Below are 21,852 nucleotides of genomic sequence, written 5' to 3' on the forward strand. Positions count from 1 at the left end.
ATCCATTCATATGTCCAAATATTTGGTAAAATAATTTGTTTGCCTATTCTTCCAACATTTGACAAGCGAGTCATATCTAATTGATCTCAAGAAATGGGTGAGCTCATGCTATATACACTATCATATTGTTGGTACATGTTTTACTACAAGCACAGATCCATCTTCCAGGCTTTTTTTAAGCATGTTCTAGAGGGAATCCATACCCATTCAAAATAAAATCCAACTCTGTTTTGACAAGCATAAAGGGAAAAAAAAGAATCAAAAAAGAAAAATATAAGCAACTTGATTAAATCCAAAATTAAAAAAATTCTCTCAATCTACTTACCTTACCATTTTACAAGCTCTGGTCAGTGGTGTCCATTATTTATTTTTTTTGTGGGGGGGGGAGGGGACACTAATCAGGAAACTTCATCTATGATTGTAAAAACTCCCCACTCATTCACACACCCCTGGCTTATCAGGAAACTTCTATATACATTTGTTACATCCCCCCCCCAAGTTTTTAACTCTTTTTAAAGCTCAACTTGATAAAGCCTAGATGAGCTGGTGCCATTGTCAGGCATCAGTGTCCCAATCAAGTTTTCAGAGCAGGTCCATTCAGACTACCTGGATGATACATCTAGGAATGGACATTATAAACTTGCTTCAAATGCTGGATCTGACCTTCATTTTCCAGATGAGTGGCCTGGTTTCAAGCTTTTGGAGCAGGTCCATTACTAATAAGTAACTATAAGCTTTACCTGGACTAAACTTGCATTGATGATGCATCTAAGGATGGACACTATACATTTACCAGACTTGCTTTAGAAGCTGGATCTGACATAGTTTTTTTTTGGTTGAGTGACAAGGTTAAAATTTTGAAGCAGGTCCATTCCTAAGTAACCATGAGCCCTACTTGGCCCAATTTTTTTTTATAGATAATGCATCTAGATATGCACCTCCAAATGTGTTTCAGTTTGTTGAATCTGACGAACATTTTCCAGATGAATGAATTTTAGCCATACTTTAACCAAATTAGCATGGATGATGTATCTAGGGATGGACATTTCCAGATTTGCTTCAGATGTTGAATTTGACCTGCATTCTCCAGATGGGTAACCAGGTTATTTTGTGTGAGTTTCCAAGTAATTAACTTCATGATTAAACAGTTGAATGGATGATGTATCTGAGGATGAACACTTCTAGCCTTGCTTTGAATGTTGGAAATGACAGACATTTTCTTAAGTGATGAACAGGTTAAAGTTTTTGAACCAGATCCATTTTCAATTAACTTAAAGTCCTACTTGGATAATACTATTTGAATCAGCTGGATGAAGACTTACTAGGAATGTGATGTGAGATTTGTTTTATTTATAGACAACATTCGTCAAGGTTAGCTTTGTAATCTTTGATTACCTATGTTTTCTTATCAGCTAAACCCTTTATTTGCTCATCTCTAATCTATGAAAAACATTGACAGACCGAATTTACTCTGCGTTATATCTGGTTCTCGTACTATTTATCAAATACATGAAGAATTTCGATCTAGTACCTCTAGGAAAACAAACAAATACGTTTTTTTCTTGTCATTTTGTCTAGTTGTGTACACATACAATAGGGTTATATCGTCAAATATATACATACTTGAGCAGCGCCTTCCACCGATACAATAACTGCATGACTAAGTCGCACACAAACAATTCTTTAAGGTATCGACATTCCTCTCTTGCAATTGCAGATGATAAATTACAAAAAAATATTTTTTATTCATCAATTGAACATTGCAAAGTCGTAAGTCTTAAATATGTGAGCTATTTCTTTGTGTTAGTCATTTATCTAACTACTAGTCTTCTTTGAGCGAATCGTTTTAAGTAAGATCTATTTATTAATAACGAAGCCATTCGATAGAAACCGATGTAAACAATTTTTAGGTCTATAATAAAAAAAACTCTTTAGGAAAAAAATCTAGTCAGTGATGTCTAGAATTTTTGAATATCTCTATAATGGGCTCAAATCCAAGTAAACAAAATGGAAAACGGAGTCAGTCTGAAGGAGAAGTCCGAATCCTCGCGAACGGACACGTGCCCCCTCGCCGAACTGTCAGCACACTTAGCCGGGTGGCGGAGTCCACGGGTATAGAGAAAAAGAATGCAGAGGAGCCAGTTATAGATTTCCCACATGAGGAATATAAAGACGGGAAGCTTGGTATTACGGTATGATGAACCCCTAATTAAGTCTCAGTAACCTAAGTTCAGTAATATTTGTATGCTAAATATATGTTTATTACTTGTAATATATATATATTAATAGAATAATAGATATACTAGTATTAAAAGCGATTGAAATTTCAATGTGTAAAACTACCATACTGCTAAAACATTTAGCCAAATTTAGACCCCGCTGTACAGTATAAGCTCTCTTTCATTGTTGTGTTTGACTGTATATATTGTTGCGTCATTGTTGTGTTGTGTTTGACTGTAGAGTAAGGACACTATATTGGACTACCTAGACTCTCTGGAGAAGGATGAATTGTTCTGTGACCCAGATTTCAATGCTGACAGATTTGCCCTCTTCTACAGTGACAAAGATGCATCTCATTTCCAATGGAAGCGCCCTATGGTAATGTGAATATACACTTGCACTGGGATATTAATATTATTAATTTTAACAATTATACCTCTATAGTTACATAAAGAGCAAGCAACAAATACATTTACTTTCATTCTACAGTGTAATTTCTACTCACTATTTATTGTTAAAGGGCTTAATTTTAATAAAAATAGAATTGTTTTATAATCAAGAACCAAGCCTGTTCTATGGGGAGTAAAGGAAGAAAGGGCAAAATGGGATGGGATCATTATAAATGAAGAAAAGATGAAACTTATTTGAAAGATTTCTAAGGAAGCAATGATTCTAAAGTGTTCAAATCATGAACCTCTTCATTATGTTTAAATTATTTTAAATGTATACAAATCTTTTCAGCCCCCCTTTGTTAAAAGTTCAAATTTGCTCCTCTGATCACATTTTGTCTGTAGTCTGTCCATCCTTCTGTTTGTAAACTTTCCACATTTTAGACTTTTAATCCAGAACCACAGGGCCATTTTTAGCCAAACTTAACACATCAAAGCTTCCTTGTGTGAAGACATTCAAATCTTTACAAATAAAGGTCGACACCCTATTTTAAGAGGAGATAATTCAGAAATAGTGAAATTTGGTTTTTACCTTTTAAAAAAAAAATTCCTGAAGAAATGTGGGTCAAAAAAACTCAAAACTTATATGAAACCTTCTTTACATAGTGTAGATTCAAATTTATTAAAGTCCTAACCGTATGGAGCAGGGTAGGGCCAGAATGGGGGATCAGAGTTTATAGTATAATACAGCAAAACCATTAATAGTCAAAGTGATGTTGAAACATCCATTCTAATTTGATATTTATGTTGGGTTTCTGTTGTAGGATTTAGTGGAGGAGTGGCAGACCCCTCAATTGATGGTAGATGGTGTTACCAGGGACGACATCAAGCAGGGGACCCTGGGAGATTGTTGGTTCTTGTCAGCATGTGCCGCAGTATCTCAGAAAAAAGACTTCATGAAAAAGGTTAGAATAGACACCCAAAATAGCAAAATTTGACTTTTCATTAAAGGTTTGATTGGTGACCAACTTAAATTTTGTACTGTTAATTTCATTTTTCCACCCAAAGATTAAATCATTGGTACATAGCTACACAGAGATTTTTAGGAAAATATCAATACATGTTGTCAAATAATGACCTTGTGTAGAGAATAGTGATCCAAACACCTCTTTGATAAATAACAGAAAATCTTTTCTACATTTAAACTTTACATTTTAATTAACACAATATTATACAACAAAATAAACTGCTTTGGTGTTTGGTCGTCCGTGTCCCTCGAATGTCGGTAGTATATGATTCCAAACGTTATTTTGGTTACACTACTGTCCCTTGCCACTAAGGAGACTCAGACACCCCTCTCCAGTTCGAAGAGATTACACTTCCCCCTCTCCAGTGCCGAGGAGGTCACACGTCCGTCTTGTGTTTAAGACTATGAGATGTGACTGGTACGGGCCGCCATCTCTACACTACTATACAGGAATGATCAATGAGACCTGTTAAATATCATACACAGAATGATGTGTAGACATACAATTTATGCTGTGAAACGTTACAGTGCAATAATGCAATAATTGCTATACTTCACAACAGTTAGTACAGAACACAGAACCGACAAATAAAGACACAAACAATCCACCGTACAATTAAGACTCAGTTTCGAACACAATGTAACTATAAATAACAGAACGTAAAAATATGAAATAGAATAGCTTAAAGTTGTATATTTTAGAAATTCCGTGTCTGGGTGTTTTAAGATATTTTCAGCTTTATAAAATAATAAAAACAAATGCAAATAAGGCTTACCTCAGAGAAGCAGGACCATACCATACACTCTAAATAATGGTTGGGTTGAAATACCCTCAGTGGTATGCCATGTATATTAGACAAATCAATTATCTTTAGAAGTTTTGAAAACGTCCTTCTACTTGGACTGCTGTGTCCAAACTGAAGCAGGGCTTACGAATATTTTAGAGGTCCAGTAATTTGAGGTATAAAACGGGGTTAAATGAACCCAGTGAAAAATGGAGGCTCCCCACAGGTGAATACAAATTACTTGCGTGTTCGATTAGGAGATTTTAATGTGACACATGTAGTACATGGTCTATCATTAAAATCTTTTGATAGTACCTTCAAATTCAGATTGAGCGCCAGATTAAGAATGATAAACAATCTTTTTGAGTAGATAGTTCCCTCAGACCAGCCCCTATGTGGCCCCGGTTATAAAGGCATGGTCCACTTTCGGTTCTGGAGGTTCGGAGATTGGGTGGATGTGTACATCGATGATCGTCTTCCTACCGTTAACGGAAAGTTAGTGTATGGGAGATGTACAGAACCACAGGAATTCTGGGTAGCCCTCATAGAGAAGGCATACGCTAAGTATGTACTGTCTTTGTTTACATGTCTCTAATTTTAAGATGGAACACTCAGAAGTACATCATTTCTCCTCTTATATATAGGCGTAAGCTGTGGAAAATTCTGCTTATTAAGCTGTTTTATTGAAAATATTACAATATATGTCAAAATACAGTTAAAAATATTGCAGTATGTTGCAATACAAATATAACACTACATTTAAACAGATTCTAACAAACATTGAATTATCCCAGGTTACATGGGTCATATGAGGCCATAGAAGGGGGACAGGCTATGGACGCTTTAGTTGATCTGACAGGGGGAATACCCCGCTTATATGAGATACAAGACAAGGATCCATTCCTTTACAGAATGATAGAGAAAGCTCAACAAAAGCACGCCTTCATTACGTGTTCTAGAAAGGTAAATGAAATACTATCTTGTATGTTTTGTCTTATGTGCATCATGCAGTTCTGACATACTTGGTAAAATAAGTCAAATTGTGTCACAATTCTTTGCAAATGTCAAAAGAAATTTGTCACTGAAGCTTATTTGGAATCTGAATACTGTTTAATTGATAAACACTATATGTATTTAAATTGCCATTAACAGGGAAATTGGAAACTAAGCAACAAAGCTGATCCCAATGGTTTAGTGTCTGGTCATGCTTACACCATCACTGAAGTCAGAAAGGTGAGCTCCGAATCTACTGCCACTGTATAACAACAACATTAATGTTTGAAAAGACCAGAAAATTCATTTTGTAATGATGGTTGTGTACATTATTTTCAAGTTTTATTTTTACATACATGTACAAATTGTATCACAATTCTTTGCAAAAGTCAAAAGATTATAACGAAGCTTACAGATTTGGACCTATGAAATTACTTGTTTAATTGCTATATGTATCGTTATAACCGTATAAGCAACAAAATCATTAAATTTATATAGTCAGAAAGGGATCCAAGATGACATTAAATTAAATTGCTATATCCGTAAATTCATTTTGTAATGATGATTGTGTACATTATTTTCAAGTTTTATTTTTTCATACTTGTATATATAAAATTTGTCAATTTGAAAATCAGTTTTACAGAGGATATCTGTATCTTAATACATATCAATAATATTTGTGGACCACTGGTTAATCAATATAAAAAGTATATATATAAAGCAATCAGAAAAGTAAACCATGTATGTGTAATTGGTTGAAGAACAGATAAACTGCAGTATATGTGTTTTTCTGACGAGAGAGAACTTTTGACAGATACAGCATGTGAGGGGAGAGGACAAGTTGGTGAGGGTCAGGAATCCCTGGGGGGACAACAACGAATGGAAAGGATCCTGGAGTGACAGGTAAACACTGTGTGAATACAGAGTGACAGGTAAACACTGTGTGAACACAGGCACATGACTTTATTATCGTCAGAACCCACAGGTTTTCTCTCCACTCACACTGCATTCAAATAACACAATGTAAAGGAGAGAAAACCATGGGTTCCAACAATGGCAATGAGAGTGTCAGCTAATAAACAATCCTCATCTATTGCAGCATCAACTTATATTTTCCAGTATTTATTTATTACTTTTTTTGTTTAGTGATGTAAACTGGACCTGGGTGGATGAGCAGACCAAACAAGAGATCGGGCTTCAAGCTAAGGATGACGGGGAGTTCTGGATGTCCTACAGAGACTTCTGTAAACAGTTCCAGGAAGTGACCATTTGTCAGTACGGACCAAACTTTGATGGAGACAGAACAAAGGATGATGTCGGTAGGTGGATCTGATATACAAGGAGTTATATCAGAATATCATCTGATGATTTTATTGCAGTATTAAACAGGTCTGATTATTAATGTCATTGTGCAGTACATGATCGAGTTGAAATATGAAACTGAATAAATTATCTGGAAAATAAAACCATGAAACACATAACGTATAATGTAATGATTTCTCAGTGATCACATTTATTAATATTTAATGTTAAGATAAAGTTCTTGGCCACTTACCACCATCATTGTCTTTTACAGGATGTTTTGTTTGTGTCAAGGGGAGATGGGAATGTGATAGAAATGCTGGTGGAAGCCGGAATGACCTTCATAAATTTGCCACAAATCCTCAGTACTTACTGACACTTCCAGAAGCAGGTAAATATACACTGACATGTTTACAACACAGGATTTTGTCAACCTAGTAACTGAATGTACCTTTTTTGACAGGGTCAGAATTTGGCAGAAAAACAGTTTTTGTTCAATATGTGACTAGTAAAATATGTAAATTTCTCCTATTACCATTTTGTACATGCATGATTAAAAGCACATTTTTTTTTCAATCTGTTGTGATATATTTTGTCAAAAATTATTGACTGTGTAATGTAATTTAAGCAGAGAAAATTAAACTCATCAGATGTAAATTGTATGTTTGAAAACAATCCAAATCTCTTGATTTAAATTTGATTTGCTGTTCCTCTTCAATTTATTGATTTATATACTATTTTTAGATGATTTTGACCCAAAGAAAGATGACCCTGACCTTGAGGGGTTATGCACCCTTGTCATTTCCTTGATGCAGGAACATCGCCAATCAAAGCGAAATGTTAAAGTCAAGAAGCTTCAAATAGGATTCATTTTATACAAAGTGAGTGTGAAGAAATAAAAATGAAGTTGCTTATCCCTGCTCTTGATGCTGCATCTGATGTATATTCAATCAATTTATAAGAGAATGACTATACGGTTTAAGTTTTCTGAACAAGTCTTTTGCCTGACTACATGTAATTATTAGCCCTACCAATCTACAATTGTCTGAATTATACATATTTCAACTGTGTTTTTGTGCTTCATTATCCAGATGTGTATTTAAACACTGTTATTATGAGAATATGCATCTTACTGAAAGTTATGAGACTGCCTCACTATAGTCTTTACATTTACTATGGTAATTTTAGTTTTATTTATAAACAACAAATGTTTTTTTTTTAGACAAGTGAACCAACAGAGAGATTATCAGCTCAGCATTTCCGCTACAATCCTGACAGTGGTAAATCAGGGGTGTATATTAACTACCGCGAGGTCAGCCAGCAATTTGAGCTGGAACCCGGGCACTATATCCTCATACCTTCCACATTTCACCACAACGAACCTGCTGACTACATGATACGAGTATTTGGGGAAAAAATGTTTTCTCTAAAAGGGTAAGTTTCAATACCAGTCTAAACATTGTCCAAAAAGTCTCTTCAGTTTACTGTAGACATACTTTTTTCCACTGGGTCATAAATCTGCGGAATCTCAATTTTTGTTTAATCAGCAGGTAGAAAAAGTCTCTTCACTATATGCCTTACATTTATATTGTCTATTATTCATTTTTAAAATTAACATCTCTCAGTATTCTCTGTTATTTATTTATTTTTAAAAATTCTCTCCCTCTCCATTCACCCACCTCCATCGCTAACAACAGATGTTCCATGACAACTAACAAAAAATGAACTAAATGGAATTCTTCTAAAACATAGAATACTTGAATATAGCAGCAGATCTGTAGCTTGCTGGTCTGAAAAAATTCGGATGGTCTACCAGAGAGCTACAGTGCCACTCATTGAAAAAAGTGTTTATTTATTGCACACAAAAAAAGTGCACTGATCCTTAATTATTTTCACCGTATATTTCAAAATATTACTACCCATTTGTTTCTAACATATTCTTTTACTATAGTTAAGAATATACTAGGAACACAGGGTTTAGGGTTTGTAAAATTTTGAGATGGCAGCATGCATAAATAAATGGAGAAATAATTGAGAATGAGCATTTTTTTAGTGAGCAATATACATTTTTTCAATGGGTGGTACTGTAGCTTTCTAGTTGCCCATCCTATTTTTTTTTCAAACCAGCGAGCTACAAATCTGCAGCTAACTTTAATACTGTAAAATCACATATTTTCGTGGGATCAAATTTTCTTGGTTTGAGTAAAAATTATATAAATGGGGATTTATGGATGAAGAATTGTTGAGTAGTTATGTGTGTAACATTTTACATTTTGTGATGGACATCAATTTGTGGGTCTCTTCATACCTTGAAAACAACAAAAATTAAACCCTCATCAAAATTTGTGATTTCACAGTATACTGTGAAAGATATTCATTTAAAAATTGTATGAATTATAAAGACGTATTTTTCTTTTTCAGACCACTGGAATGATCTCCATATTCACAGCTTATATCTAAACATCACACCAGAGGATAGAAAGAAATCATTTCACTTGTCAGTTAACCCTTTGCGTCCCTATAAATCATTTCACTTGTCAATTAATCCATAACATTCCTATATTTAAAGTTTTAGTGCTGGCAACATTTTATAACATGTTTCTTGTATGGTATCTATTGTTCGAAATATTTAAACTTGTGATTTCAACTTGTACTTTTATAGAAGATGGAAAGAAGATTTGTGTACTTTTTTCACTTTATTTATACAAAGGTCACTTTTGTGTATGGATACCACACAGAGTTAAGTTAATTTATATCAGTATATTTATATTTTTACATTACATTCCAAGTTTTCTGTATATTACATGTATTTTATGCTCAATGTTAATGTTGTTCAGTGTGTGAAGCATGTGCATTTTATAATTTATTGTATTACTTTATATTTAGTTTATCTTTCAGTGTTGAATTTTTTAATCTCTAGTCAAATATTTTCAATATCTGCTGTTTATTTTCTTTTATTAAACAACTTTTTAGACACACAGATATTGGTAACATATTACATTGTAATTTGAATATTTGTAGTAACTTCTTTTTTTATGCTGACAAAGTGCTATTTTAACTGTTAAAAAATGTTTGTCCAATTGTTCACTAATCCATATAAACTATGACAAAAATTTGAACATTTTGTATTAAGGGAAATTAATAGCAAAAGTCAATACATGTAAGATTTTTTGAATTTTCTTTTACTGTATAACCTTGTGCATATATTTTTTATACTTTCATGTAAAATATTATATCTGCTTGTGGCTTTTTTTCTGGGGTTTTCCCCTTAATTGCATAGTATTAATCCATAAAAAGACAAATTTAGAAATATTTTGTATATTAATCAGTTATGGTAATTAATAGCAAAAGTCACTACATGTAAGATTTTTAAGGAGTGAATTTAATAGCTACCCAACTACATGCAATATATATATAATACTGCATTAAATTCAGGTTAAACCCAGCCACGTAGCTTTGTTTTTGAAAGGGGGGGCATAGAAAAAATTTTTTTTTACCTACTTGAAAAAAAGTTGACAAGCAAAAAAAAAAAAAAAAAAAAAAAATGTGGGGGGCCAGGCCCCCCCCCGTTGCTACGTGCCTGAAACCAAGAGGTTAATTTACCATATGATTTGATTTTATAATTTTTCAAGCAAATAACACGCTACAAGCAAAATTGAATTATATATCTATATTTGAAAATGACAGGTCTGAAATACATAAACTCATTTTTTTTTAATGATTTTCAGCATTTAGCTACATGTATATATATTTTTATACTATGAAAGAAAATATATAAATGTGAGATTTAATATTGAGTTAAAAAATGTGCCTTTAATGTTAATTGGGTTATAATATGACTGTTAATTTATTATATACTTTGTTAAACCTTTTAGTTCTTAATAAAGTAAACTGAATATATTATATGTTTTTCGGAAGTATTTACATCGGGATCGGAAATCACTGAAAACACTACAGGTGGCGCTGTGCTCGCTTGCAAGCGCGTCATTTCGAAGGAAAAGGAAATTTGTTTACATTTGGGAAATCTTTTCTGCAAAAATGTCTGCTGTTTACGATTATTTAAGAGCTTTGGCAGTTGTAGTTGCATTTGTTGCAGCTAAACAAAGTATAAAATCGGCCTTGTCTTTTGACTTGTATCTATCAGCATGGCTGGGAACAGGGTGCTTTCTTTTCCCCCGATTTGTAGCTTCTAAAGTAAGTACAAGCCTTCATCGTTGCACTGCTGCATTGTGTAGGACACCTTGCAACAAACAGCAATAAAAAGAATAATGCTATCATTCAAATATTTCTTCAGAGTGTCACAAGTTTTTTTTTTTTTTTGGGGGGGGGGGGGAGGGGGGTTGCTGTCACATATTGTAAAGGTTTAATCAGCAAACACAGTACTGATTGAGGTTGGGACCAATTAAATAATGATTATATAATAAGCATAACCGTCCAGCATAAGGCACTCCTTTTCGTGAATGTTTTTTTTTTATATTCTTTAATTTTGTTTATATAACACATATTAAAATGAAAACAGCATGAAAAATGGAAGATAGAAATCATATTTTCATATATAATAATAAAGAACACAAGATGTGACATTCCTCATCTTGGATTCTAGGCGATTTTCGAATGCAGTAACTTGTCCTCATGCTCATCGAGCAGTCTGGTTTTACATAGTTAGAATAATCTAACTGTGTCTCGGTACAAGCCCTCACCACAGTTAGAATACGTCCCATATACTTGTAATGTAGCAAACCGGAGCGGATCCGCTCCGAAATGATTTTAAAGAATATAAAAGGATTTGCGCTGGAAACAACAACCAAATTAATCAAAACAAACCTTTTTGAGATTGCATATGCCTTCTATCCCAAAAAATAATCCATATAAAGACGAAAATCCAATTAATTTTCTCAACGCTTTTCTCGCGTTTCAAATTTACCTGCCACGTTTACATTCGGAACTCTCTAGATTGTTCGTAGTAAATGAAGTAAATGCATAAAAAGTAAAAATTATCGAACAGTGTTTCTTTTGCTACATTACGAATTTATTTTATTAATATTATTTTGTCAGTATTTTGTAACGAAAAAGATATAACACTAGGTTTTACATTGTTGGAGCATTTGCTCTAGAGTCTTATAGTAAGGAATTGAACTTAAGTTGTGGGTTTGATTATGAATCCCACAGCGGGATCTGGAGAATGGTCCTTGGGATGATACTGTACAACCTGAAATCCCATCTCACAGTAGGTGCTGGTAAGAACACATTTTCCTCAATGCTCAAAGGGTCTTGGTGCTGAGTACTGGTCCAAACTTGCAAACCTTGAGTGGTGACATTTTGATATATATTTTCGAATGAATGTTAAACAAACAAATCCTACTAACTGACATGTACACACTAAATATGTATACGGTCATTTTCTTGTGTTAATTTACATGACATTGATATATGCTTGTTTCTTCTAGATCTTTGACGTGTCTTCAGATCTTGGTTTTGTGTTTGGAGTTACAATAACTCTTTCCAGGATCAGCTTTATCACAATGGCATTTAATTTTTAATTCACCTTTTATTTTTTACCAGAGATGAAACAGTCCTTGGAAGCATTATACTGTCAAAGGCCTTGGTAAAATATTATAATATTTAGGCCAAAGTTTTTTTTTCTGTTGGTTTAAATCGCCACGTATTTTTCGCTATATACAAAAATAAAAGAAAGCATTTTCTGATATGGGTTGTTAAATTTTGTCCACCAAACAACTTTTTTTTATAATTTACAACACATCTTAAACATTCAAATGACCTATAAAACAATTGTCAAAAATAATGACCAATATTTTGCCAATAAAATTTTTTACAGACTGTTTCTATACTAATGACTAATGCATCGAATTCCAGAACAAACTATAATTTTACTTTTGGGTATAAAATTCCATCGTTACAAGTTATACGTACACAACAAGACGCAAAACAGCTGCACAGCTTTCGATGTCATGCCAAAGATGTTGGAGAAGATTTTAGATCTTTTTCTTGTCAAATAATTAATTCATGCTGTGAATACAGACATATTTTTACTGTTGAATTGTAAAGTTATTAACTTCCTAAGAATTTTAGTCACACATCGGTTCTGATAAACAAAAGTAGTTCAGTCGGCATGCAGATATTAATCTGACAATAAGAAACTTTTACAGTAGTAGTAGTAAATCTTATTTAATGTCAATGTTGTTTTATTATTTTTTCTAGATATTTATATACCTTGTAATTGGGGCAGTTATGTTAGTTTAAGATTATTTTTCTCTTGTTTATATATATATATATATATATACACAGTTAATAATTATAAAAATGTATGTAAGTTATAAACAATGAAATAGTTTTATAACGATTTTTAATGTGTGCCATTTCAAAACTTGTCCCTAAATTTCTAAATCATGGAGAAATGTTTACAGTTAGAATTTTGCTTTAGGTTGGTCCATGGACACACGAACCTTTTAAAAGTATTTGGTGAAAGCAATCCATCACTTTTGGAGTATCCAAAAAGTTTTGAACATACGTGGAAAGGCTGTCACATAGAATAGCTGATTCACAATTTTACTGCTCAAAGGATTTGTCCCAGTGCAATGTGTCTATTATATGGAAAGTGGTGGCATTTTGATATTTATTTTCAAAAAATGAAAACCAAACAGTAACAGAATACTCCCACTTATATGTACACATTTGAAAATATATATTTTTGTTGACATTATATATGAAAAAATAATAAAGTTGAAAAATCTTATGTGTTTATTATTTTTATTTAAATACATTTCAATGTTACTAATGTCAAGGTTCCAAATTATTTTTATTTTTATTTTTGCACTAAAACCCAGATGACACATTTTTGTGCCAAAAAACTGTCAAAAGCCAAAAAAATAAAAACTTTGTATTAATCAATTTGCAGAGTTCATTGTGGTTATCATGTAATTTAACATTTATTAAATTTTCTTATCTTTCCACAGTAACAAAATGTCTTTTTAAGTTTTTATACTTTTACACTGGCTCATGGAATATACAAGTTTTCTAAATTTTCAGTGTTTTTATTCCTTTCAGGGATTTCTACCTCTTCTGTTTGCCTCTGTATATATCTTTGTGATGAATCAGACAATCTTTCACCACTCTGTAAGTAGCTTATTATGTTGTACATTATTTTTTCATACTTATTACACAGGTATCTTTTGTGTTAAATGTCATAGTAATTTGTTTTAGGCTTTCTGCTTCGTCCTGACAATCTTCTCTGGGATCTGGTTAATCAATGTGGCTCTGCTGTACGAGACCCGCCCCGCGGTGGGTCGGAGGGAACAGAAAGGACCCGTCAATGTGGTGTTCAGACTCATGTTCCTGGTCTTCCTCCTCCACGGCCTGGCAGACCTAGCCTTCCCTGAGACTATGGCTTCCCTCATGGTTTGTGTCTTGTTTCATGAGATTCAGTCGACAAACAATAAGTCTCTTTTAACTGATGTTTAGTGGGGTCATGAGGTCTCTTATAACTGGTGTTTGGTGGGGTCATGAAATAGAAGAAATGTTTTATGGTCTTTTTATTTTCAGAAAGTGACGAGTTCTCCAGCTATGAAATTCTTGATACAATCTATCGGCGCTCTCCTGATCAGTAACATCTTCACGGCCTGGTTTGCCCCATGCTTCCTTAGAAAGGAGGATCGAAAAAGCTTTATTGACAGTCAGCTTCTGGTGAGTCATACCATTCAGAAAAAGCAACCGGCAAAGCTAACCATCATTATAAGTGTAGTTAATTGTTAGCAATTTTAGGGATTTTTATTTGATTTTCTTTAACAATATTTGTGATAAAATTTCATTTATAATAAATACTGTATAAGTGGGAATTTTAGCGAGACGCAAATTTAGTGATTTATCCTTAAAAATTGGTATTTTATTTTTAGTGAGATGTAATTTTAGCGATTTTAAGAAGCTCACTAAAGAAGCTATTACAAATAAAGTGCAATTAATTTTTAGCGATATTTTATTTTAAGCGATCTTGGTACCCTCGCTAATAATGCCAAAGTTAAATCCTCGCTAAAAATTCTGCTTATACGATATGCCAAAGTAAGATGATTGCTAAATATTCATGATATACTGTATTATCCAAACTACAACAAAAAAGTCTGCTTTTCCTCACTCTTCCACTGTTTTTTTTCCTAATTTACCTTCTAACATTTTTTAAAATGAAGATATTGACATTCATTCTCCTGTTAAACAGATATTTTGCTTTATTAGTATGCTTCTCCAGTTTAACAGATATTTTTTTATTAGTATGAGTCTTCGGTTTAACATATTTTTTTTTTTAGTATGCGGTGTTGGTGGCTGTGGCCTCGGGGTGCTACTGCTACCAGAAGAAGACAGACACCAGTGCCTCTCTCCTGTTTGTGGCCCACTCTCTGCTTGGTATGGTTCTACCTGCTGTAGGCTTTGTCCTCATGAACAGAGAAGACCATGTGATCACCAATACCCACTACCTGCGCTCCAAAAGGAACTAAAATCTCATCACCAGAAACATTTACATTTGTATAAATGCACTGATGTATTTTTTAAGCCAATTTTTTCATAATGAATTTTAATACTCTTAGTATATTTTTGCTCATAGTCCTATTATTCTATAGGTGTTGTATTATTTTTAAAGGGTATACAACTATAAAATCAGTATTTAATCACAACATTATTAATCTTAGATCTGCTTCTTTTGTACTGTAGAAGTATTTTTTCCATGTGAAATTAATTTATGCTCTGTACTTGTTGACAAATTTTAAAATTACATATAGGGTATATAGGGGCAATTTAAGAAATCCGTGTAATTTTCTATGCACTGTATGAACAGAAATAGTGATTTAGTGGTATTACAACTGTGTGGAAAAAGTACTTTAACAGTATTAATACTTGTAATCTCATGTAGTTAAGTGGAATGTATTTTACGGTGTATGAAATTAGTTGGTTTTAAGTTGAAAGTAATGTATGTTTTTCTTGAAAATTTTATATTTGGCATCAGATCTCAAATTGATGTTTTTTTCTAAGGTTGAAGTTCATGCTATTGAATAGTGAATTAATAGTGCTAAGCTATTGGATTGTCTCCCTTACATTTTGAGTTGGCAGTTTTATCTATATGTCACTGTGCCTTTGTTTTAGGAGTATTCATGTTTGGCCTGCTGAGTTTTTAGTTTAATGTTGTAATTTGAGTTCACACAACTGTATAGAATTGTATATAAGCATTGACAGCTTATAGGCAGCAGAATCCCACCAGCAGCAGGGACTCGTGTACAGTCAGGACTTCTTCAGAAGAGTTTTGTGTGTCTTGCAAAATTATTTTAGCATTGGGCAATACCAAAATAAAATTATTAACTGTGTTCTCAATGGTGTCTTGTTTTAAAAGAATAGAAGAAAATACTAGTAAAGAATATGGCAATGTGGCTGTCCTCAGTCCCACAACTTTTGTAGAACATGAATTTTGATATTTATAACAAAAAGCAGTGAGTGGGTTACCTTAGCCACTTTTATTATATACAGCTGCTCTGGAACACAGTCTCCTCCAGTTTTTTAATACACATATAACAGCAATAAGTAATGGAGAGTTGGATACATGTTGATATGTAATTTTGTGATCTCTTTTTCCCTTGGTTTAAGGGATGTGAACAAAACCATCAAAATTAAGCAACTTCCAAAACCTACTTTTATGGACCTAAAGTCCAACTAATTGCAATCTAAATTAATTTTTACTGAATGAAATCTAACATTTGCAGAATATGATTATGCATTAAATTCCAAAAAAGTCTTTGGAGCAGAGAGCATAATTTGGCATGATTCACAAAGCAGTGGGAAATGCTATGGAAAAGGGGCATAACTCTGTAAATCACTGAAGTAATCCATCAAAATAAAATCATTTTTTTCTCATGAAAGACCTATTGGAGTTTTAGTCTTATTTAAAATCTCTTTATACTGGTTTAAGGATTTTACTTGGCAATGTAGCAAAGAAAATACTTTGAATATTCACAGAAAGATGTGAAGTAGCTTGGTCCTTTTGGTCATCTTTGTCAAGAAATATTAGGTTAAAAGCCATACACATCAGATTTTTTAAAATATAAATAAATATATTGAAATGATTTTTTTGAATTTAATTTTGTAGGAAAAAACGCAGAAAAATTTATTTCAAATATAGATTAACTTCATATAAATGTTCGAAATTGTTATTTTCATAATTTTATTTCACAGTTTTCCCAGAATGCACGACCGTGAAGGGTGCGTATTAGGAAATCTATATAGCAAAAAAAAAAGATGAAAGCCTTATTTAAAATCTCTTTATCAAATTATCCTTTTCTGAAAATTTTTTAAATGTACTTGTTTCTAGATCTTCATATAAATGTTCTATTTTCATAATTTTATTTAGTTTTGAGGGTGCATAAATCTATATAGAAAAAAGATGCCATTCTTTATCAAATTATCTTTTTCTAAACTACCACTGTCTCCCATATGGTTATAATGACAACATCCATGATTTGCTCTGTGTGATATCAAAAAGTAAAATAGGAGGTGCACAATAGCAGTATGTAATAAAGAATCTGTGAAAGTATCGTTAAATTTTATTCAGTGATATAGGTGGAGTTGTGGAGAAGAGATGGGTACCTTTCAATAGTATTGAAAAAATGACCGTGTCCGTATGTTTTTGCTATGGGAAAGGAAATCCGAAATATCCTATCCAACAGTAGATTGAGTAACATGACCTAAGATTTTCAAAATCAATCCTCTATTTACTTATTTATGCTGATATTTTTTTCTGTAGAACTGGTAAGGTTAACCTTTCAGATCTTGAAAAAAAAATCAACGATTAAATCATCGTATAAATTTGAGCAATATTGTTTATTACACACAATTATGCTTCAAAAGAAACATACTTGTAATTTGTGCTTACAATTATAGTATGTGGTTGCAAAGCATTATACTAATTAAGTCTGGGTGACATTAAACTTTCTCTTAGAGGATTAAATATGAGTAATAAACCTTTGATGTACATATTGAGTTATATGCATACATTTATAACCATCCTCAACATATTTGGTTTTTAACGCATGATTCAATTTAAACTGACCCCTCCCTACCAATTAGCAAGTAGATGCACTTAGATGCATATGCTTCGGTATAATGACTTTTTTATGCCCCCGTAATAAAATATTCGAGGGTACATAGTTGTTGCCCTTCTGTCCGTCTGTCTATCTATTTGTCCGCAAAAACTTAAAATTCAATGCCCAAAACTTTTGATTGGTATTAAGAGCTACAGTATATGGCTTTCATATTTCACAGGTGTATTCCTTTTGAGTTGTGACAAGGCTTTCTTTGGGTACCAAAATTTTTACATTTTGACCTTGACCTTAGATGTTAACCCATTTTTGGAAAAAAAAACAACTTACTCTTATTTGCTTATACTTTTGAACTGTTAGGCTAAGGGTTTCATACTTCCATCGTCGGATACCCACGGGTGATCTCGTCTTTTACTTATCACCAATAAAAAACGATATCACCCATGGGTATATCCGAAGATGTCACACTTCACATGTGTATTTATTCAGACAAAACATTTCCTTTTTTTCACCTTTTAACCTTGACTTTTGACTTTAGCCCACTTTTGAAAAAAACTTAAACTTTGGCCATTACTTTTTAACAGTTAAGGATACGCAACGTACGTACATGTGCCTTTATATACCTACTGATATTTTTCAAGATATTCTCAATTTAAATAAAATTCAAAATCAGTTGTGATCTTGACCCTGGTGTTTGATCAACTTCTGAAAAACGTAACCCTAGCCAAACTTTAGAATAGTTGGTGCTAGGGCTTTGATATTCGTATGTTTATTTCCTATGACAAGACCTTCCCATGGGTACCATTTTTGAACCCTTTGACCTTGATCTTGGAGTTTGTTTTCATTTAGCGTTGATCATAGAAAACATTATCGGTATTGAACTTCGATAACTGAATGTATTGTACATAGCACTGTAAGCTTAACTGGCTTATCACTTCTACAATTTTATTACCTAAGAGTTCTTCAACATGTCCTCCCGGTTACAACTGTAAGTAAAAATCAGAACTCCAGCTTCATCAGAGACATGTGATTGACACAAAATTTGCATTAGACCAGAAGGCTTACATAACAATAGAAATTAAGTCTTTTACAGACATTGATTATCATGAACAATCCTAAAACTTATAAAACAGATGTAAAAGAAAAAAAACAATAATCATTTGTGTAATTCCATATCATAATTTCATCTCCTTTTCCAGTGGAAATATTACTAAATTGCAAAAATATCGGTCAATAGAAATTAAAGCATTAGAATTTGATCTCCCAAGCGATGTAAATATCCTACAGACAAAAAGAGCTTTAAAACGAAATACGCACTCCATCAACCAAATGAGTAATATGTCAATTAGGCAAAGTTCCATCGAAAGCAGATACAAACACTGATTAGGATAAAACTAGCAAAATAAAATAATTATCGATACATAACAAATGACATCACATAACAATAATGACAAAAAATCAACTTATATTAAGGGGAATAGAGCCAGGGGTTTACTACGGTGCTGAGACTGGTCTGGTAAAGGAGCGGGAAAATGGCGCCAATTACAAGCGTTGGACTGCTTGTTGCGCTTCTCTTTCGTTCTGTAAGTAATAATGAAAATGTTATTAAATGTATATGGTGGCGGGTGGATGGGTTACTAATTGCAATTTGATACTCATTTACTTTTTCGTTTTTAATTTTTCAGACTTCATCGACAAAGGATTCATATGGTAAATAGAGCTTAGATTTACCGGTACTTTAAAAATTCTATCAAAAAGTAACATAAAGGACAAAACATTATATTTTAATTTATACAGAATATATACTTCCTTAAATGAAATCACTTTTATAAGTTTAGAAACTATTTTAACCCCCAGGTTGCGGCAATAAACCGGCCGATGTGGAGTTTGTATTGGACTCCAGTGGAAGTATAATGTACAGTGACTTCCGGAAACAGCTAAATTTTACGGAAAACTTGGTGGACTTATTCGACATTGGACAAAATAAAACTCGTGTTGGAATGGTCAGCTTCAGGTAAGACGGGCATAAAAATATCAATTCCTCTAGGTCATTGCAACAACCATAGAACTTACGAAATGATGACTTTGAACGAGACTACTAATATTCTTGTCACTTCAACATGTTTGTCAATAACTTGTCCTTTTTTAGAGAGTGTTCACAGGTAAAGCATGCTCTTGTGTATCGAATCTACTGAGAGATAGAAACCCGTATTAATATGATACATTACCAAGAACTTTGAGCAAATACAATGAGTAAATACACATTGTCTATAAATTAATATGACTTTTTTCAGGGTTACGGTTAGTTATTCAGTATTTTTCGTTTTTGATTTTATCGGTTGTTATATTGTCTAGTACACAAGTTATCCCAGAATTCAAGTTGGGTGAATTTAACGACAAAAAGGACATAAAAGAGAAGATACAAAGTGTATGGTACCAAGGAGGTGGGACAAACACGGGGAAGGCGCTGAATTACGTTAGAACACAGTCATTTCCGGTCAATGGCGGGAGACCGGACGTCCCTCACATCGTCATCATCCTCACGGACGGGATGTCCCAGGACTTCCGGTACACAGTACAGGAAGCAGCCGCTGCGCACAATCAAGGAATCACTGTATTTGTGATCGGTATTGGAGATCAGGTAAGTATATATATATATATATATATATATATATATATATATATATATATATATATATATATATATATATATATATATATATATATATATATATATATATGAATAAAATCACAATGTATTGGCGCGGTTCCAAAAAAAACCCACGTGCAGGGCGGGACACACAGCTAGAAGAAGCAAAGTACCACATGTAAATATAAGGAATAAAAAAAGGCACATAGATAAAACTAAACGCCTTCGGCGTGTAGATTTACCGGTATTTTTCTTCTCAGGTGGATGAAAAAGAACTAAAAGCAATAGCGAGTAAGCCGACGGACAACTTTATGTTTGAGATTGACAATTTTGACGCACTTAAGACCATTAAAGATACGCTAGCCATCAGAACTTGCAAAGGTAGGAGAAGAATTTGAATTTCATTTAATGCAAACAATTGTTTGGCGAAAAGAGGCAACTTCAATCTTTTCACTATCAAATTAAGCGGGAACATTGGCAAAATGCCCTTGCCTCCACGCAAAACGTTAAACAGTTCTTGCCAAAATGATGAAATATTGCTTACCTATACCAGAAAATTTATGATGAAATTTCACGGACTTATCTAATTAGAATGTCTATATTTTGTTAGTAATTGCCATGGAAGAATTGAATGGGGATAAAATAAAACCATTAATTTATGTTGCCTATAAATATTTCAGTTCCACCTGCCACTCCACCCCCGCCCACTCCGCCACCCATTGATAAGGATGCCGTGGTAAACGGCAACGCTCGTAAGTTTCCGTTGTACTTTTTCATAACAGTTTAACCTTGTGTTTGGGTTCAGAAATGGGTTTTAAAAATCTAAATTTCTTCTAGACTGCAGTCCTGAAATGCCAGTGGAATTAAAAGTAGCGCTGGACACTGCTGCCATCGGTATAGATAATTCTAAATTTATCTTACGGTTTCTTGCCGAGTTGTCCGATCGCCTTGACCTGCCACAGAGCCACTCCGAGATCGAGACCGTTACCAATGGTTGCGCCACCCAGAGCCTTGGTGATATAACGTTTGGTTCCGGTCACGATCGTGAGAAGATTGAGCAGTCGATGGCGGACACGACAAAAGGGGTATCCTCCATGATGCGGCGATTGAGACAGAGTTTCACTAGAGGCGACCAGAAGAAGAAAGTGGGGGTTGTCTTCATGGGAGCAACGCTGAGCAATGGGGAGTACAGAAAAGCTTTACGTGAAACTTCAAGGGCATCCTTCTTGGGGATCAAGTTATTTGTGGTAGGGGTAGGCGAACGTGTTAGCACACAACAAACTCGAGTTTTGGCAACAAACTCCGACCAAGCTTTCTTTGCCGAATCTTACGATAATCTACAATTTGTGGAAGGACCGTTGTTACTAAAAATTTGCACACTAAAATGATTTTTATG

General features: G+C 33.5%; 3 protein-coding genes across 3 annotated transcripts; all 3 read left to right on the forward strand.

Moving 5' to 3' along the window:
- Positions 1-1,748: 1,748 nt before the first annotated feature.
- Positions 1,749-9,402, forward strand: LOC134263275 (calpain-A-like). Its single transcript, XM_062745598.1, has 12 exons — positions 1,749-2,192; positions 2,461-2,598; positions 3,434-3,574; positions 4,792-4,985; positions 5,216-5,384; positions 5,574-5,654; positions 6,229-6,317; positions 6,561-6,733; positions 6,991-7,107; positions 7,461-7,597; positions 7,939-8,150; positions 9,138-9,402. The coding sequence occupies exons 1-12, from the start codon at positions 1,983-1,985 to the stop codon at positions 9,148-9,150; spliced, it is 1,674 nt and encodes a 557-aa protein (XP_062601582.1). The 5' UTR covers positions 1,749-1,982; the 3' UTR covers positions 9,151-9,402.
- Positions 9,403-10,655: 1,253 nt separating this feature from the next.
- LOC134263277 (uncharacterized) lies at positions 10,656-16,088 on the forward strand. Its single transcript, XM_062745600.1, has 7 exons — positions 10,656-10,910; positions 11,886-11,947; positions 12,279-12,321; positions 13,782-13,850; positions 13,938-14,132; positions 14,277-14,417; positions 15,032-16,088. Exons 1-7 carry the CDS (start codon positions 10,755-10,757, stop codon positions 15,218-15,220), a joined length of 855 nt encoding a protein of 284 aa, XP_062601584.1. The 5' UTR covers positions 10,656-10,754; the 3' UTR covers positions 15,221-16,088.
- A 3,151-nt stretch (positions 16,089-19,239) lies between these two features.
- On the forward strand, positions 19,240-21,846 carry LOC134263289 (cartilage matrix protein-like). Its single transcript, XM_062745620.1, has 7 exons — positions 19,240-19,389; positions 19,492-19,516; positions 19,664-19,820; positions 20,162-20,447; positions 20,717-20,837; positions 21,137-21,208; positions 21,294-21,846. Exons 1-7 carry the CDS (start codon positions 19,339-19,341, stop codon positions 21,842-21,844), a joined length of 1,263 nt encoding a protein of 420 aa, XP_062601604.1. The 5' UTR covers positions 19,240-19,338; the 3' UTR covers positions 21,845-21,846.
- The last annotated feature ends 6 nt before the right edge of the window (positions 21,847-21,852 follow it).

The sequence above is a fragment of the Saccostrea cucullata genome, unplaced genomic scaffold (genome assembly GCF_032062105.1).
Source record: "Saccostrea cucullata isolate Sc308-1 unplaced genomic scaffold, CSIRO_AGI_Scuc_v1 ctg346, whole genome shotgun sequence".
Lineage (NCBI taxonomy): Eukaryota > Metazoa > Mollusca > Bivalvia > Ostreida > Ostreidae > Saccostrea > Saccostrea cuccullata.

Excerpts from the sequence above, each read along its gene's own strand:
- LOC134263275 (XM_062745598.1), top strand. The coding sequence starts at position 1,983 with ATGGGCTCAAATCCAAGTAAACAAAATGGAAAACGGAGTCAGTCTGAA. Across the intron at positions 6,734-6,990 it reads CAGAACAAAGGATGATGTCG|GATGTTTTGTTTGTGTCAAG; the intron begins GTAGGTGGATCT and ends TGTCTTTTACAG. Across the intron at positions 7,108-7,460 it reads ACTGACACTTCCAGAAGCAG|ATGATTTTGACCCAAAGAAA; the intron begins GTAAATATACAC and ends TACTATTTTTAG.
- LOC134263277 (XM_062745600.1), top strand. The coding sequence starts at position 10,755 with ATGTCTGCTGTTTACGATTATTTAAGAGCTTTGGCAGTTGTAGTTGCA. Across the intron at positions 13,851-13,937 it reads AGACAATCTTTCACCACTCT|GCTTTCTGCTTCGTCCTGAC; the intron begins GTAAGTAGCTTA and ends AATTTGTTTTAG. Across the intron at positions 14,418-15,031 it reads TTATTGACAGTCAGCTTCTG|TATGCGGTGTTGGTGGCTGT; the intron begins GTGAGTCATACC and ends TTTTTTTTTTAG.
- LOC134263289 (XM_062745620.1), top strand. The coding sequence starts at position 19,339 with ATGGCGCCAATTACAAGCGTTGGACTGCTTGTTGCGCTTCTCTTTCGT. Across the intron at positions 19,390-19,491 it reads TTGCGCTTCTCTTTCGTTCT|ACTTCATCGACAAAGGATTC; the intron begins GTAAGTAATAAT and ends TTAATTTTTCAG. Across the intron at positions 19,821-20,161 it reads GTTGGAATGGTCAGCTTCAG|TACACAAGTTATCCCAGAAT; the intron begins GTAAGACGGGCA and ends TATATTGTCTAG.